General features: G+C 38.0%; 2 protein-coding genes across 14 annotated transcripts in view; one reads left to right on the top strand and one right to left on the bottom strand.

Annotated features, from left to right (window-relative positions):
* Positions 1-13049, top strand: part of PALS2 (protein associated with LIN7 2, MAGUK p55 family member) — a 165054-nt gene extending 152005 nt beyond the window's left edge. For all 12 annotated transcript variants that reach the window (XM_061414339.1, XM_061414335.1, XM_061414336.1 and 9 more), the window contains one exon: positions 6608-13049. In XM_061414339.1, coding sequence (XP_061270323.1) covers positions 6608-6784 — 177 coding nt within the window. In that variant the 3' untranslated portion in view covers positions 6785-13049. The remainder of the gene's footprint in view (positions 1-6607) is intronic.
* Positions 1-19837, bottom strand: part of GSDME (gasdermin E) — a 99803-nt gene that overhangs the window by 12780 nt on the left and 67186 nt on the right. Inside the window, exon 10 of one of the 2 annotated variants that reach the window (XM_061414342.1) lies at positions 18388-18640. In XM_061414342.1, the coding sequence (XP_061270326.1) occupies positions 18410-18640 (231 nt within the window). In that variant the 3' untranslated portion in view covers positions 18388-18409. Of the gene's footprint in view, positions 1-16560; positions 18641-19837 lie in introns of those variants that run through there. The other variant, XM_061414341.1, reaches the window with a different exon arrangement.

Raw genomic sequence — 19837 nt, 5'->3', positions numbered from 1 at the left:
TAAATCTTTTTTCCCCCACCCCAGCTTAATCAAGGTATAATTGATATACAATAAACGATATATGTTGAAAGTATACACCTTGATAAGGTGGGGCTCATGTATGCACCTGTGAGGCCATCACAGTAAAGAAACGGCATGCCCATCACCTCCACAAGTTTCCTTGTGCCCCTTCACAGTCCCTCCCTCCTGCTTCTACCTCTTCCACAATTTAGCTGATTAGCCTTGAAATCAGGTAGCTTTAGTCTTCTTTGTTCTTTTTCAGGTTGCTCCATGTCTCTAATGAGCTTTATGAATATCTGAAATATAGTTATAATAAATGTTTTCATGTCTTCAAATTCTAACATTTGCACCAGTTCTGGATTATTTAATGACTTTGCTCCTCATTGTGAGTCTTATTTTCTTGCACCTTTGCAGTCCTAGTAATTTATTGGATACCTAATATTGTGAATTTTGTCCTGGGAAATGCAGCTATTTGGAAATTGTTTGTTCCTTTCACATCTTGCTTTAAAACCAGAGCAGTTCTCATTCTAGGAGCAATTACTCTTGAGTGCTGAGGCAAAACCCATTTGAGTGCTCTCTCAGATGACCTGTGCCTCAAGAGGTTTTCTGTCCTGCCTGTGGGCATGGATATTGTTTCTGGCTCAGAATGATAGCTCTCATCCTTCCTGGTGATTCTTTGGTGATCCTGGGTAGTTGTGAAGTGCAAGGATTGGTATTCAGCTGAATGCTGGAGGGGGGTCTTTTGCAAGTCTCCAGAGTTCTCTCTCCAGGCTGCTGTTCCATCCTGTATTCTGTCCTGCAAACCCCTGCCGCCTTGTTCTCCCTGGACTGTCAGCTCTGCTGACAACTGAGAGTTCAGTAGCCTCCTCCTGGGCTCCGCCTCCCTATGCTGCAGACTGGAAGCTATTTCAAGCTGGTGTGTAACCTGGGATAATCATAGGGCTCACCGTTTCCTATCTCTGGAATCCCTGGGTTCCATTGCTAACGTGCGAAAGACGCACAGTGTCTTTTGTTATTCCGTACTTGTGGTCTGAGTTGTGAGGCAGGAGAGTTCTTCTGATATCTTTTGTGTTTTTTTTTTTTAGGAACTGTGATGTGAAGTGGTAGTATTCCAAGTTTGTCATTCGTTCTGCATTTATAAACTAGAATTCTTCTAAGTAATGACTTTTTTTCATTAACTAGTAGATTACTCTGAAGTAGAGTATATACAGAAAAGTAGAAAATATACTTGATACTTCCCCTTTATAGATCAGTTTTCAGAATAATGGGTTTGTTCCATAACAGACTCCACAGGTGACCAAATAAGGTTTGTGTTTTTTAGTTTTTACATCCACAAGCACATGGATTTAAACTTGATATATTTTACTCTCTTATTGCAGTTGTTATTCTTATTGATGTTCAAATTGTCCCATTTTTGACCAACGGGGGCTTATTTAAGTTGGCCCTTGAGATCTATTTCATGAGCCTAATGGTCTCATATAGCTTCCCTGCTGTAAGACAGATGTTCCAGGCTCATCTTGTACATTTTCTGTTCCAAGCCAGGAGTCAGCTATTTGTCCAAAAAGCTCTGGTTCCTTTTAGAGTAAATGATATTTTATTTTAGGACTATAATATTAAAGATGCACATTGTCCCAAGATTGAGGATTGTTTCTAGCTGTATGCACCTTTTAGGTAGACAGAGCTCATTTGGATATATGCTTTTCTGTTTGTATGTTTGAAGGAAACTGTATCATGAATTTATACTGACACTTCCCCATCAAATCCAGGATTACAGGGTTTATACTTAACCTCTTTTATATGGTAACTCCATTCTCCTGTGCTGAGTATCCCAGTTCTCAAAAACACTGGGAATGTTAAGAGTAGCACATAATTGCTCATTTGCTTTATCTCACAATACACAGCAGTCTGAATATAAGTGTACAAATGCTACCAGGTATGATTCTTGTGAACTGTCTCTTTTATCTTTAGGGTTTATCCCACTAAGTATATCAGTCAAATCAAATCACTATATATTAAAGTCACTTGAAATACTCCCTTGTCTGTGCTTAAGTCAGTTATTACTCTTTGATGTGTAAATTGTCTCATCTTTAGCTAGGAGGAGCCTATTCCTCTTATTGTCTTGAGTCTTTTTAATACAACCCCAATAACCTTCAATGATTCTTTGCTTCCTGGTACGAGCTGCTCCAGGTTATCCTTACACATTTCTTGGCCCAGATCTGGAACCAGCCTTCCAAAAGCCCTGGTTCCTTCTAGTGGGAAGTAGTATTTAGGCCTCCTATGGATGCTAGAATTGTGTATTCAACTTAGCTGGTCATTGTTTCGAGATCTTCTTAGTGACCAGATAAAGGAAACATATTTCCCCCTTTTGGAATATAGACATTATTAGTTCAATTTGATAGTTTCAACTCAGATTTTACATTTTTACTTAACTTCTTTGACTTTTTTAAATCGTTTTTTTTCTCCTATGCTGAAAGTCTTCATTCCTAATAACATTAACATAATTTCAGACTTTACATATATAAAATAAGCACATACTATATGTGTAATTCCTGAGTCATAATATTAACAATATGATTATTAAAAAGTTTTAAGTTTCAGACTTAAAACTTTTTTAAAAAATTATGATATATTCCTTGAATATTATTTTAAAGTCACTAAAATAATTCAGTGTTTAAACCATCAACTTGAAACACTTTTTTATTTTGCTTTTAAGTTTTAGGTATTACTGTTTTTTATTTGAATTTAATTTTGTCATATAATTGTATACATTTTCATAGTTCCAGAGTAAATCTTTAAATCAAACAAAATTTAGCTTTACTGTCCTCTGTACTCCAGCCTCCCACCTACACAGGTAGCTATTTTCACAATTTTTAATATAAATATGTGTATCCTCCTGCCCCCATTTCTTACATTAAAGGTAGCTTCTTACATACAGTTGTCTGCCTGCCTTTTTCACTTACTAATACATTCTGGAGATCATTCTATAGCCATACAGAGAGAGAGGTTTTTATTCTTCCATCTATATGGTATACTAGATAATTGTCACAGGATTATTATTGTCAAATAGAATTGATTTGTGTTTTAATAGGACAGATTGCTAATGACTATACTAGGTAAGATTTGTTTATAAGTTGGCCTGTTTATACATCTATAACAAAAGGCTCCTCTGTTCATGGTATGCTCCAGCAAAGTATACTGGAGTGGGTTGCCATTCCTTTCTCCAGGGGAATTTTCCCAACCCAGGTGTCGAACCTGGGTCTTCTGAATTGCAGGCAGATTCTTTACCATCTGAGCCACCAGGGAAACCCAAAGATATTTTAGTTGTTTCAAACTGATTTAGAGATCTCAGTGAAAATATTAACTAAAATATAAGTACTAATATCCCTCAAGCTTACTTGAGAACCCACTTCACTATTTTACTTTCCTTTAGGAGTTTTCACCAAATCCATTAACTTATTTACCATTATTAAGCTGATGTTCCTATTATATTGATAACCCAGACCTGAGCTCCAATTTACACTAGCGTTTACCTACTTAACATTACAGCTGCACCTGGATGTCTCATAGACACCGTAAACTTAGCATGTACAAAGTAGAATGTTTTATTTACCCCCCACCCAAAATCATATTTCCCCCACTCCCACCCACCCAACTCTACGTCTTCTGCAACTATCCATTTATTCAAGCTAGAAACTCGAGCTATTTTTGATTCATTCATATTCCTCACGTTCCATATTCAGCCCATCAGCTAAACTGGATAATTTTATCACCAAAATATATGTCTATTCTGCTGTCATTTCCATCTTCTCTGCCTCCATCATAATCCAGAGATGTCTTCCCATCGCATCTAGGTCTTCCATGACCTAGCCTGTGCTGTCTCAACTTATTACCCCATCCTCCCTTGTCCTCCATCCATCTTGGTGGTCTTTTTATCTTTCAGTATCCATTTTCCCCTTGGATTTTACATTGCTGTTTCCTCTGCCTGGAATGCTCTTTCCTCCACTATAGTTCTCAATTTAAATGTCATTTCAGTTCAGTTCAGTCACTCAGTCGTGTGCAACTCTTTGCAACCCCATGAATCGCAGCACGCCAAACCTCCCTGTCCATCACCAACTCCCGGAGTCTACTCAAACGCATTTCCATCGAGTAGGTGATGCCATCCAGCCATCTCATCCTCTGTCATTGCCTTCTCCTCCTGCCCCCAATCCCTCCCAGCATCAGAGTCTTTTCCAATGAGTCAACTCTTCGCATAAGGTGGCCAAAGTTTTGGAGTTTCAGCTTTAGCATCAGTCCTGCCAATGAACACCCAGGACTGATCTCCTTTAGAATGGACTGGTTGGATCTCCTACAGTCCAAGGGACTCTCAAGAGTCTTCTCCAATACCACAGTTCAAAAGCATCAATTCTTCAACGCTCAGCTTTCTTCACAGTCCAACTCTCACATCCATACATGACCACAGGAAAAACCATAGCCTTGACTAGACAGACCTTTGTTGGCAAAGTAATGTCTCTGCTTTTGAATATGCTATCTAGGTTGGTCATAACTTTTCTTCCAAGGAGTAAGCGCCTTTTAATTTCATGGCTGCAATCACCATCTGCAGTGATTTTGGAGCCCCCAAAAATAAAGTCTGACACTGTTTCCACTGTTTCCCCATCTATTTCCCATGAAGTGATGGGACCAGATGCCATAATCTTAGTTTTCTGAATGTTGAGCTTTAAGCCAACTTTTTCACTCTCCTCTTTCACTTTCATCAAGAAGCTTTTTAGTCCTCTTCACTTTCTGCCATAAGGGTGGTGTCATCTGCGTATCTGAGGTTATTGATATTTCTCCCGGCAATCTTGATTCCAGCTTGTGTTTCTTCCAGCCCAGCATTTCTCTTCTACTCTGCATAGAAGTTAAATAAGCAGGGTGACAATACACAGCCTTGACGTACTCCTTTTCCTATTTGGAACCAGTCTCTTGTTCTATGTCCAGTTCTAACTGTTGCTTCCTGACCTGCATATAGGTTTCTCAAGAGGCAGGTCAGGTGGTCTGGTATTCCCATCTCTTTCAGAATTTTCCACAGTTTATTATGATCCACACAGTCAAAGGTTTTGGCATAGTCAATAAAGCAGAAATAGATGTTTTTCTGGAACTCTCTTGCTTTTTCGATGATCCAGCGGATGTTTGCAGTTTGATCTCTGGTTCCTCTGCCTTTTCTAAAACCAGCTTGAACACCTGGAAGTTCACGGTTCACATATTGCTGAAGAAGAATTTTGGAGAATTTTGAGCATTACTTTACTAGTGTGTGAGATGAGTGCAATTGTGCAGTAGTTTGAGCATTCTTTGGCATTGCCTTTCTTTGGGATTGGAATGAAAACTGACCTTTTCCAGTCCTATGGCCACTGCTGAGTTTTCCAAATTTGCCGACATATTGAGTGCAGCACTTTCACAGCATTATCTTTCAGGATGTGAAATAGCTCAACTGGAAATGTCATTTAGGTAGGTTAAATGTCATTTATTCATATGTAGAGTCACTCTGTCTAAGGTAGGTCTCTTAAAATTCTTTGTTCCTGGTTGGTTTCTTTCATAGTACTTACTACAACTTGCAAGTTTTTGTTTATTTGCCCTCTTATTTGTCTCCTCCAGTAAATGGTAAGAACCCATTCCGTCTTATTCACTGTTATATCCATGGATTATGAAACAGACATTTTAATAGGAACTTAATGAATATTTGGAGAACCTGTAGAAGTATTGTGAAATTTAAAACAGTTTAATGAAAAGCTTTACTTGCTCATGAAAAAACCTGTTCTTTACTTATTCTCCCTAAATATTCCAGAATGACTAGAAGTATTTTATGAAATATAAACAATAATGAAATATATAACAAATTAAAGTGTGTGTGTGTGGTTGTTGTTGTTGTTGGGGGTGGGGGTGGGGAGCATGTAGTCTTCAAACTGTTCTTCTGAGATTCTCTTTCTTAGAGAAAGGCAGTAAATTTGGCATTGAGCTTAACAGCCACTGAAATTTGGGTTCCATGATTTACAGACTCCATAAAGTAAAAATATTTTGAGAAGAATGATGTAGTCGGGCTGTGCTGTGCTAAGTTACTTCAGTCATGTCCTGTTATTTGAGACCCTATGGACCATAGCCCACCAGGCTTCTCTGTCCCTGGGATTCTCCAAGTATGAATACTGGAGCGGGTTGTCATGCCCTCCTCCAGGAGATCTTCCCAACACAGGGATCAAACCTGCATCTCTTGCATCTCCTACATTGGCAGGCAGGTTCTTTACCACTAGTGCTACCTGGAGGCTAGAGACCTACAATAATTCCTTATTACTTTGGATTTCACCCTAAGATTATTGTCAATAGTCCTTTAATTAGGAATCTTCTCTTAGTATCAGTGAAACAGAAGACACAGAATACTCAAAATGCAAACATGAATGCAGCTTTAATGACTGGATATGAACAGATGGTAATATATTTTTTAGCACTCTATGTAGATTAGATTTTGAGGATTGATATCACACTCAAATATCCATCCTAGTTACTTCTTCTTTCATTTTGAGTTGATTGTGAGCAATAAGTATACATTGTGTAAACTTTTCCTCTTGAAACTCTTTGCCAGGACTCTGACTTGAAGAAAACAGTGGATGAAAGTGCACGGATTCAGAGAGCGTACAACCACTATTTTGATCTGATCATCATCAATGACAATCTAGACAAAGCCTTTGAGAAACTTCAGACTGCCATAGAGAAACTGAGAATGGAGCCACAGTGGGTCCCAATCAGCTGGGTTTACTGATGATTCAGTAAGGTTCACAATTCAAATAAACTTTCCAAAAAGTGACTGCAACAGTTAAACCTACTGAATAAATACATGCACAGATAGAAGATATCTGCCAAGTCCAGGCATTTTTATTGTGTAGATTGAAATACCAGTACACTATTCTGAATTTTTATATAAAATGTGGTTGAGAAGGTGTACTAATATATAATTTATCTTAATTTTTCTAACTTTTTATGGATAATCTTTCTATTCATATCACATAAAGAAATGCGTTGAAGCATTTTGTATATGTTTTGATTTAGTACCCTTGCCTTTTTCATCCAAGGAATTTTCAAATCATTCACTCTAACATTGGTCTCACATTTTCACTGTGATAATGAATACTTGAAATAGTTTTGTAAAGCTGTCATTTAGTTCAGTATTTAGTGAAGGGTCAGCTACTCTTATTAGGAAAAAATAATGGTTTATTGGCCTTCTTTCCTAATATATTCAATTTCTTACAGAAGCAGAATTTTAATGTCAGTGCTACAGCTAGTCTACCACCATCCAAATCTGACATCAGAAGTCTGCTCAGTGCAACATAGCTTCATTATTTCAGAGTTGTACGGCTATCCGTTCTAATTTATGCAGCTATGTTAGTTTTTTCCCTTCATGCTCTCTCTCGTGAAAAAATGAAGAGCAGTACCTTGCACTCTCATTCGTTGCAGTGACGGGCTGATGCTTCGTTAACATGTACACGGCGAGCGAGGCCACACTGGCCGGGAGAGTGCCTTATCCTGCAAACCTTGTAACAGAATGACTCTGGGAGCTGATCCATTGTAAAAGTTTAACTGATGAAAGTGTACCTATTGCTTTATACAGTTTTCTATTAGGATATGATCAGCAAATGTATCATGCCTCTGAAAATTTCTGTGATGCTGAAAAATGCCTTTCAGTTTGCAGTTGGGGGTTTATGTGAACAATCAGTTTGCTTTTTGAAGTGTGATGTGATCATTAGGGTATTTTTTCAGTTTGTTGTGTTGTGAACCAAATCCATTGAACAATTTATGAAATTTGGAAAAAATTGTCAAATGTTTTATCTCACTAGACTACATATATATTATATAGTATGTACAGTGTATGTATTATATAATATGTATTAAATAATGTTTTATATATTTTTTTACATTTGTTAGGAAATGTACTTTTTGTTTAGGAAGTAAACTTTTTGATTAGGAAAACAGTTCTCCTTCTTTAGATACATTAATATATACAAATTTCCAAAATTCATCTCAGTTAATATCTTCCTTTAGGATTCTTTGATGGTATAAATTCTTCTAAAGTATATTCAGAGATGCAGATTATTGTTTAACTAAGTTAGCCATATTTTATACTGCTGCTAGCTTTTCACATAAACAGTATTCACACTTAACAGGTTAGGTGCTTAAACTTTGATGATCATCTTTGTCTGGTGGTAGACACCAGACCCCTGGCTGCTGAAATTTGTTTTCCCCTCAGCTAAGCTGTCACATGGAATGCTAGCCCGGAGGACTCAGAGGGAAGAGAAAATACATGGTAATAAGCAGCAGGCACTGTTCTTTTTCACAATGAAACCAAACACCCAAGTAGCTGTATGGAGGTTCGTTGTCCTAGAATAGGAAATTGGTAGCAAAATGGATCATACCCTTTAGTAACTTTGGTAACTTTTAAACCACGTACATTTACATCAAAGTCTTGGCTTCTCAAAGATGAATCAAAGCACAGTGTCGAGATGATGTCCCATGACTTAGCATCTCAACACACTGTAAATTTTAAGAGAAATTTTATTTTCACATTCTCAGGAAGTATGGTGTCTTCTGCAGTGTGCCTTCGTGCTGCTGCCTGCCACCTCTAGGGGATCACTGGAGCCGCTGCCTGCAGCCTCTAGGGGATCACTGGAGCCGCTGCCTGCAGCCTCTTGGGGATCACTGGAGCCGCTGCCTGCAGCCTCTTGGGGATCACTGGAGCCGCTGCCTGCAGCCTCTAGGGGATCACTGGAGCCGCTGCCTTCAGCCTCTTGGGGATCACTGGAGCCGCTGCCTGCAGCCTCTAGGGGATCACTGGAGCCGCTGCCTTCAGCCTCTTGGGGATCACTGGAGCTGTTGCCTGCAGCCTCTTGGGGATCACTGGAGCAGCTCAAGAAGTCTATCCACAAGATATTTTACCCATCGACACAACAGAGATGGTTTTTACATCAGACATATTTTAGGCCTTATCACATGGTATAAAGTGCACATTATTTAGAAAACAGTCTACACTTGAGTTATTTCTATTATAAATGGTATTCATGACTAGTTTATACACATGAGATTCCTCCTAATATAAAATGGAACAATGCAGTTGATTTCATTTCCATCTAGATGCCAGAGCCGAAAAGAATCAATTTATAGCAAAGTTCATCTATTTCAATAAAGAGTCATTGAACTTGAAAGTGAAGTCCCATCTGGTTCTGTAGAAACCAGCAGAGCTCTGCTGGGGCAAGAAGTCCCAGAGGCCCCAGAATTCTCCTATAGCAATGACAGTATAGTTGTGATCAAGGGAATGTGAACTTCTCCTGTAGGGAAGGTCTAAGATAACTAGCTTTACTGAAGAGAAAATAGCTTAAGGTGACATTAAAAATATTGTTAAAAATATGCGTGCATATGCTTTTGGGAAACAATGTGCCAACATAGTAATGCACCTGAGGATTCCTTGTAGACAGGTGAGCATCCACATTCAGCATTCAGGGCATGATTATTTATATACAGCTAAATATTATATATATTTTTAAATATACAAATATCCCATATCCATAGAGTTGATGTCCCTGGATAAGTCATTTAACTGTAACTAGTGTAATAAATGTGATGCACTCAAGTAGAATTTTTCCTTTTATTATAACCAAGCCTTGATTATGCAGTTTCCATTTCTGTTTGATATTTGGATAGTGTCAAGTAAAATACTATCCAATACATCAGACTTTGTTTACTTTTACCATACAACTGCTGAACATAGCTTTCTAAGGTAGAAATCATATCATAAACCCAGTACAGCAATAGTAGCCTGAACCCTAGATTCTAGAATCTAGTAAATTTAATATAATAGCTTATAAGGACAAGTTTTCTTTAAAAGAGCAAATTGGATATTAACACAAATTTAGAAAAGAATCCAAATTAGCAATAAAATATGTTAGTGTAGCATTATAGACTATGGCCAGGTACTGACTGCTTTGACTGTAATATCCCAGTGACCATAGAAGATGATCTTTGTTTTAAAGAGTCATTTAAATTTGTACTTGTTTTTATGGATAACAACAAGTGTCACAATCCAGTGATTGGGGTTGATTTTTCAGATGGATAGCCATGGAGTTAGGTATAATTATTTTAAACTGGTAAATATTAAAGTTTTGAAAATTGGTCTACTTAACATTGTACTTTTATGACTTCTGAAACAACACCCCATTTTCCAGGAACCACAGGCTAGGGAGCCAATAATTTTATAGTGATGAGTCTTTATACTACATATGGAAAAAGCAATCCTGAAGTTTTCTGTATATAGCTAGCAGGTCATTTTTTAAATGTTTGAGTCATCATATATATAATATATATATATATATACAGCTATGTGTATAATATGTAAAATTCTCCCAAGATATATGGATAATAATACTAAAATGTTCACTATGTAATTATAACTAATGCTCTTACATTTTTAATTATTTCCAAATTCTTAGACATTATGAAACTTTTCACATAGTTTTCAGAGGCTCTGGTTTTACTTTGAGTTAGATACTAATCCCCTTTCTGAAAAATATATTTGGAATTAAGCTCAGAAAGGTATTCTAATTTTATTTTCTTAGGGAAAAAGGACAGAGTCATGGATGGAAACCTCCTGGGAAATACTTATTTAAACCTTCAAATGAATTTGAGATATGGTTCAGGCTTAGAGATTATAGTACCTGCCCTTCTCTTGGATTTGTTGTGAGAATTCATGTAATAACATCTGTAATGGATTTGGAGTTCTTAGGAGAAATTCAGTATTTTAAATAACAGGATTATTGTATATAGAACAAGTTAATATTCACAAACTTTTAAGAATACAATTGAGTAATAATTCATATCATTTTTTACATATACATTATATGTCTGAAGAAAACAATTCTATAATTTTCTTAAGGTAAGATTATTTTTAACTGCATTTTTGCTAGCTTCAAGTTTTATTTTTAGTGTTTTCCATAATTTACCATATTACTTTGTGTGTTTCTGGAATGACTTAGTACACAGAATCAAAAATGAGTCCTTAAAACACTAGAAAGTGAAGGAATGATGCTATCTCATTTCTAAGATAAGACTTTAAAAGCATGATTTGCACTACTTCTGCAGTACACTGCACTGCATTCTTTAAAATAGTCTCTCTTTTTATAAAAATAGAGCTGGTGCACTTCTACTGGCTGAGATCCTAATTATGACTCCTGACCATATGACCACTGAGAAAATTTACATCTCCCTTTTAATAATACACTTGTTAAATAAGGCTAACTTAATATTTATCTTCACCGTAATTTATAACTCTGATGAGGTAAATGGTAAATTGGAAATTCCTTATTAAGCTACTTTATCTGTTTATTATATATATTCATTTGCCCTGAGTTGGCTTATTTTTTAGTTCTTTTAAAGTGTACCTCTCTTGGAGGTAACATAGTGATAGGTGCACACCATTTAGAAATTCTGCCTTCAGTTTTAAAACAGCTCTGAGGATGTTGTTCCAGCCTGAAAGAGGTTGTGTTCTGGTCTCTTAGTGGCCTTGGTCAGGAGGTCTTGAGTTCAGAATCCTTTTCTAAGTCCAGACCTTTAGGAAATCCTCCTCCTCACCAACCAGACCACTCACAAGTCAAACAAAATTTAAGTAAGCAATCCAGTACTCTTATTACATCTGAAGACACTCTGATCTTTGCCCCTTAAAGCTGCGTACCTTATTCTTCTGCCTGAAATTTATCACTGCAGCCCTATGGTTCAACCCATAGTATTAAGTTTAAAAGGCATTTGTTTCTTTAAAAGGGGAAACATATTCAGTTACCTCCAGTTGGGGGACCACGAATCCAATAGGACTGCTTTTTTTTTTAGTTTTGTTCTCTACCTGCTTCAGGGCCACTGGCTGATACTGCAGTGCTATGAGAAATCTGACTTGCCTCCATACACCAAAGCTGACCAGAAGCAACAATTCTTTTTTTTTCCCCCTACCAGCTTTAATTGTTTTCTAATCTCCAGCACAAACTGAATGAACACATCTACAGATGATGTAAATGCCACTTACAACTTGGCAGATTAAATGACTTAATGCTTGTAAATCTGTCTTGAGTCCCAGTGAATAAGTACTGTTACTAACACAGAGCAAAAGCCAAAAAAGGTCTTACTTTAAAAGTTGGGGATAAATATCTTTATTGCACTTTAGTCACAGCAACCCAGGGTAGAAACATACAAATATGACAAACTATGCCTGAAACTTAACCTTCTTCACATCAGTCAAGGAGGCCTGGGAGCTTGGAGGATGAGGGAAACTCTGCTATATATATTATTACCATCACTAAACCATAAGTCATTACCAATTAAAATATGTGGTTCTCGTCTTATTCTTAAATACAAGAGGCAGGCAGTGATGTGAGTAACCTTTGCAGACTTTGCAGAACATACTTTGTTCTGATAGACATGGTCTAACTGAGAAATGCCTTAGTCTTTTTAGTGGAACTTGATTTGAGGAATAGCTGATCTCCATCTGTAACTGCAATACAAGGTAAATACTTCTTTTGGCTGTGTGTTCTCTTTAAAAAAGAACTGCTGATTCCTGTTTCTTCAGTAACATTGATGTTTAAGAAAATGTTATCTTGGATTTTGCTAGAAGAATGAACACTGGGGTTCAGCATCTGGTATACTTTCCACATGTTGTGTTAGCTCTATTAAGAACCCATGATGAAAATTTGATGTGAGGACTTTGGGTGTTTTTCCCCCCATTTCATTTTGGTATATTTTTGTTTCGAACACATATGCATGCTCTTTTTAACCTCTAGTCTGTGAAATGATGGTAGAAGAGATTTTTTTTTTTTAATGGAGGGCAAAATACTTGTTAACAACCAAAAAATTAAAGCTGAACAAGCTGCTAAAGGTGAAAAAGTTTAAAAATAAAATTAATTGCTACTGCTTTCCAAGTAATTGTATTACTAGTACCTGTACAAAAGAAACATTATTGCTGTCCTTGTATAAATAAAATCTACCTGCAGTACAATTAAGTATTGACTTCTCAGCAACTGTCCCTGTAAATTTTTCTTTTCACATATTAATATGTTGTCCAAAATGAAATTTACTGAAATGTTCAATCTGTGAGACTGCATACTCCTGGTAAAATATTTTTGTATATATAAAGAAATAAATACTTAATATTGGGAAAATGTAGTGTTTCATTTCTAGGTAGAAATAAGGCTTGAAGATAATAAAATATAGAAGGTATCAGGTGAGTTTGGGCAGTTTCTTTGAACTGCTAATCATCTTTGTTAAAAGCTTCTAATGTCAGATTTTTCCCACCAAAATTTATAAATTTTTCACCTGCCTCCCTTTTGTTTTTTAACAAGGAAACCCTAATTATTGTTTCATCTGTCCCAGCCCAAAGATTCTATAGCTTTCAAAGACGACTTAAAGAATTCCAGAGACAGGGAAGATTAAAATACAGGATCAAGAGAAGACCTCTACGCTTAGATGGCATGAATACTAGGGCCATTTCCCAGTTAGCCAAGAAAAGAAAAACCCTGGTGGGAAAGACAACGCCTTCTGTGGCACATAGCTCAGCCCTGAGGTCTGCTATGAGAAGGGGAGGAGGACCCACTGGACCGACCAAGAGATGGAGGCATGAATGTGGGTGAGCACAGGAAGCCTGTTTCCAGAAAAGGTACTTTGGCAACTCGTTTCCTAAGCTAGTTTTCTAGGATTCCATACCCCACAATGCAGAAATTGCTGGTCTAGTGTATTTCTGATGTCTCCAAAAGAATTAGTTTTTTTGTTGAAATATATTTGCTTTATAATACTGTGGTAGTTTCAAGTGTACAACATAATGATTCTGTATTTTTACAGATTCTAGTCCGTTATAGGTTCCCTGGTGGCTCGGAGGTTAAAGCACCTGCCTGGAATGCGGGAGACCTGGGTTCGATCCCTGGGTCAGGAAGATCCCCTGGAGAAGGCAATGGCACCCCACTCCAGTACGCTTGCCTGGAGAATCCCATGGAGAGAGGAGCCTGGTGGGCTACAGTCCATGGGGTCGCAAAGAGTCGAACACAACTGAGCAACTTCACTTTCACTTTCATAGGTTATTATAGTGGGTATACTTCCCTATGCCATACAGTGAATCCTTGTTTCTTATCTACTTTATAAACAGTAGTTTGTTAATTTCATATCCCTAATTTGTCCCTCTCCCTTTTAGTAACCACAAGTTTGTTTTCTGCGTCTGTGAGCCTGTTTTGTGTATATATTCATTGGTATTTATTTTTTAGATTCCACATATAAGTGATATTGTATAGTAATTGTCTGACTAACTTCACTAGGCATAATTCTTTTTAGGTTCATCCACATTGTTGCAAGTGCCAGTATTTCATTCTTTTCTTATAGCTAAGTAATACTCCATTGTGTCTATACCACATCTTCTTAATCCTGTCATCTGTTGATGGGACTTGAGTTGCTTCCACGTCTTAGCTATTGTAAATAATGCTGCTGTGAATATTGGGGTGTGTGTACCTTTTCAAATCAGTGGTTTTGTTTTTTTCCAAATAGTGAGATTGCTGGATCATGTTAGTTCTATTTTTAGTTTTTGAGCAAACCTCCATACTGTTTTCCATAGTGTTTATACCAATTTACATTCCTGCCAACAACATAAGAAGAAAGGTTCCCTTTAGTCCACATCCTCTCTGACAATTTGTAAAGTTTTTGATAATAGCCATTCAGACCCTTTTGAGGTGATGCTTCATTTTGGGTTTGGTTTGCATTTCTAATAATTAGCAATGTTGAGCATCTTTTCATGTGCCTGTTTGCTATCCGTATGTCTTATTTGGGAAAATATCTATTCAAGTCTTCTGTCCATTTTTTGTTGGGTTTTTTCAATAATTGAGTCATATGAGCTGTGTGTATAGTTTGAATACTAACCACTTGTCAGGAACATCATTTGCAAATATTTTCCCCATTCCATTGGCTGCCTTTTTGTTTCGTTGATGGTTTCCTTTGTTGTACAAAAGGTTTTAAGTTTAATTGGGTCCCATTTGTATATGTTTGCTTTATTTCTTTGGCCTTGGGGGACTGATCCAAGAAAATATTATGTTTTACTTCCGAGTATTTCACTTATGTTCCCCAAAAATTAAGTTTCACATAAAGTCATCATTCCCTTAATAAACACAGCTGGGTGTCCATATAAGTGGACTGGTGCAGTTCAAACCCATGTTGTTCAAGGGTCCAACTGTGACTCACTCTTCCATCTTATACTACCTTGGTTTTCTGTCACTGCAATAACAAATTACCACAGACTTAGCAGCTTACAACACAAACTTATCATCTCAGTTCTGTAGGTCCATAATTCAACATAAGTCTCACGAACAAGTCTCATGAGGCTAGAGCGAAGTTGTCTCCCAGGCCCTGCCCTGGCTCTTACCTGCAGGTCCGGAGGAGAATATGCATCCAGGCTTTTGCAGGTTGGTGGTGGTCTCCATTTCCATGCAGTTGTAGGATCGAAGTCCCCACTTCCTTGCTGGCTGGCCGGCCAACTACTCTCTTGTCCTTAAACCAGCCTCCTCTATCTTCAGAGCCAGCGGCAGCTCTGAATTCTTCACATGCCTCATTTTTTCTGCATTTTCTTTGGCCAGATCCATCTCTCACTAACCCTTCTGGTTTCTTTAAGGGTCCACCCAGATAATCCAGGGTCATCTGTCCATCTCAAGGTCCAGTACCTAAAAACACCCTTTTTGCCAGGTTCTAGGGATTTATTAGGTCATGAACACCTTTTATCGGCCATTTTTGGGCCACACCACACTGTGTCAGCATTTCTTCTATCCCCATTTATGAAACAGAAGTAGTTGTAGAAATAGAGTTAAGGCAGCTGTTCTGTTCTAGGAAATACTACTATATTTATTATCTGTTTTCTAGGTGTTCTGGGATACTAGGACTTGATTCCAAATCTCATTACTAAAAGAAGGATGGTTCTGAATCTCAAGCAGTAAATAAAGGTATATTTAAAGTTAATATTTAATGGTGAGGATACCAGTTAGTTAGAACAATCTATCTCACCCTCACTGGAGCCCAACACTACCTCATCCACCACATCCCAGTGGGAATCTGCTGTAGTAGCATATGCCCACATCTTTTTCAATCGCTAATGTTTACAACACAGTCCAACAGGATTACTGGCCAATCTTAGGGCCATTGTGGAAAGAGACTACCTCAGTTGCTGTTTAATGTAACCCAAACTTTCAGTACTTGCTTGGATGGCTTCTTTTCTTTCTGTCTTAAGTCTGTGTCTAGTTTTTAATGTTTGGAGGGTTTTGTTATTTTTTTAACTCAGGATAATACATACAAAATTCTAAAAGATGAACCACCCCATCTCACCCCCCGCCCCCAACCAATGCCTCTTGTCCCAACCTCTAAATCCTTTCCTCAAAGCAGACCCTGTTGGGTTTCTTGTGACCTCTTAAATGAGATTTCCCAGGCATTGAGATACATGGATATCTGTTTTTCATACAAGTAGATTCATATCACACATTCTATCTGCAGTATGTTCTTTATACTCATTTTATTTCAGAAAAGCAGGAAAAAACAGGTAGGTATAGTGCCACCATCTCAGCACAACTATTTTGACTTTTGCATTCCTTTCCAATTTGTGCTTATTTTTTTATGTTGTTGCCACCACAGTTACAACTCTTTCTTTCTTACATATCTTAAATATTTGCATAATAGCTACATGATTTAGTCTGATTTTTAATAGAGGTAATGAAAGGGTTATTTTCTTCATTTCTTGCTTATTAACGTTCATTAAAATCTGAAGCACAGGAAGGGAATAAGTAGGCAATGTTGAGATAAAAACAGGTGCTGAGTAACATAGCATGTTCCAGCTGCTAGCCCTCATCCCCACTGCCTGCTGCCCCCCAAGTAAGTCGAATTCTAGCAGCGACTTTTTGCTGAGGGAAAGCAGAAGTGGCTTCAGGTCCCCAGTGGATATTAGCATTGGCATTAGGGGCACTCAGAAGACAGTTCAGGCTATTTATAGCAGGATATGAAAACAGAACAAACAAGAAAAATACACACAGTTCAAAGTTCCTTTGATACAATATGTAGCATTTTACAAATTAAACATCCAACATGCATGCAAAATCAGCACACTGCTGATTGGTACATTGATCAAAGCACAGCAAAGTCAAATAAATAAAATGCATATATATATATATACTAGGCCCTAAGGAGAAGTATGTCCTGCAGTTAGGTTATTTTTTAGCATAATTTTGTTTAGCAGAAGACTATGTTCTCTAGTGGCATTTACAGTTCATTTTCAGTCACTGCATAGCATATAGCACATTCAAAATGTAGCCTTCTATGAAGAGAAATTGCCTCCCCACAGCATTCATAATTTAAAATGAATTTTTGGATCAAAGTGTCAGCCTCATCTATTTTGTTTAACAGAAAGTGGGGAAAATAAAGTGATAAATGGACCTATTTTTTTTTACTGCAGAGAAAAGGTCTGACTACTCTGGCTTAGAATTCTCCACCCTCCTCCAGCTGGGGTGCTAGGGTCTATAAATCGGACACTGGGTTAGCAGCACAGGAGGGCCTCCCATGAAAAAACCCTGTACAGAGTAACTGGTAGCTGAATTCAAGGTGATTTGTAATGCAAAAAGCCACCACTTCTTAAACTATTAGATAAATTCATCTGCTTGTTCGTTTACCATGGTGACCTAAGCCCCAAAGGCAGTATTTGGTGATGCTGAAAAGTAGCCAGCCTTAGCTGATAACACGCAGAGGCAGATCTCAGATACTGCAGATTTGGTTCCAGACCACCACAGTAAAGCAAATCACACAAACTTGTTGGTTTCTCAGTGCATATAAAACTTATTTTTATACTATCTTATAGTCTGTTAAGGTGTACAATAGCATTATGCCTAAACTATGTATATACCTTAAAAATACTTTATTGCTAAAAAATGTTAACATCATCAGAGCCTTCAGCAAGTCGAGCTGTAATCTTTTTGCAATAGTAACATCAAAGATCACAGATCACCATGATACATATAATGAAAAAGTCTGAAATACTGGGAGAGTTACCACAATGTGACAGACACAAGTGATCAAATGCTGTTGGGAAAATGGTGCCAATAGACTTGCTCAACACAGGGTTGTCACAGACCTTCAATTTGTTAAAAAAAAAAAAAATGCATTGTCTATGAAGTACAATTGGAGAAGGAAGTGGCAACCCACTCCAGTATTCTTTCCTGGAAAATCCCATGGACGGAAAAGCCTGGTAGGCTACAGTCCATGTGGTCGCAAAGAGTCGGACACGACTGAGCAACTTCACTTTATGAAGTACAATAAAATGAGGTGTGCCTGTACCTGTAATCCGCACGTGACACTGTTACTGTGCTCTGCCCAAAGCACAGAGTCCACTCAGGCTGATGTAAAGTATCAGTGGTAAGACGTTAGGGTCCTCCCTACTGGCAGCTTTCACGGATGATTGCATTCTCTCCAGGTTAATGTCAGTTGCGGCAAACAGACGCTGCACGATCCCAAACTTTTCTCTATCTTTCAGAGGAGCCAAAGCTGGGTCTTCAAGATCAGACACACCATCATGAGACAGAGCACGGAGCTAAAATGACACACGTAAACAGATCACCAAAAAACATTATAGAAAGTCCACATCATCGGATAATACCATTAGCACTTCTAGCTAATTATGGGGAAAAAAACTAGTTACGTTGTTTAAATTCTTCCAGTAGAACAGGGAAAACCCTTGAACTGTGACAGGATATATTTGGCTCAGGCAGGGACCTCAGGCCTGACTTTATCCACTTTGCCTGGAGTCGCCCGTTGTTGTTCAGTCACTCAGTCATGTCCGACTCTTTGCAACCCCACTGAGAGAGTCATTTCCTAGGCAGGTTGATAGGAAATCTAGGGGTCCCCAAGGAGAGAGGGGTCTGGAATTCTCAAGGAGGAAGAAAGGACAAACTTTTCATAGTCTTTGTAGACCAAGACCTGGGGACTGGAGTCGATGAAAATGAGAGGGTAACAGGCAGGAAGGCCAGGGGTCTCCAAATGGAGGAAATAGCCTGCAAGTGTCAGACTTTTTTATCTCTCTTAAGCGGCAGGAGGAAAACAAACTAGCAATATTTTTTCCTCTATACAAATTTAAAGGGAGGTTTCTCTTAAAATACTGTGTTGCCATAATGACACCTGGTTTCGCCTGAAGTTAGCTATTCTTGAGCCTAGAGATAACCAATGCCTTTTTCTTATGGAAATGTTTGTCTTAAGCTATGCTAATGTACTATGCCTTTACCCCAAACTCTGTCTCCAAGTAGGTTCTGTCTCTTGGCCCAGAACCTACTTGACAAACCAGTATGTTATACTCAGATATTGTTCCCCTAATCTATGTAAATGAAACTATTTGTATGGTAGTCTGCCCTTCTTCAAAATTCAAGTTAATTATTTTATGGCCCAGGATAAGCCATTTGGTGCCAAGATTATCCCAAAATGCATCTTATGGGTGAGGGGCCTGGTGCCATTCTGAATTTTAAGACATTCCTTTCTTTCATTAACAGACTGCTAGTGACTATATAACATCCAGCTGAAGACTAGCAGGGGGTACTCTTTCTGCCCCCTTCTGATGCCTATGTCAGAAGCTTTCTCTCTCTATCTCCTTTATACTTTAATAAAACTTTATTACACAAAAGCTCTGAGCGATCAAGCCTGGTCTCTGGCCCCAGATTGAATTCTTCTCCTCCAGGGGCCAAGAATCCCGGTGTATTCACGTGATTCAACAACAACCTTTCACCATGGACTGCAGCAC

The sequence above is a fragment of the Bos javanicus genome, chromosome 4 (assembly GCF_032452875.1).
Source record: "Bos javanicus breed banteng chromosome 4, ARS-OSU_banteng_1.0, whole genome shotgun sequence".
NCBI lineage: Eukaryota > Metazoa > Chordata > Mammalia > Artiodactyla > Bovidae > Bos > Bos javanicus.
Note: the sequence above shows the minus strand (reverse complement) of the source record. Positions and strands in the feature narration are given on the sequence as shown.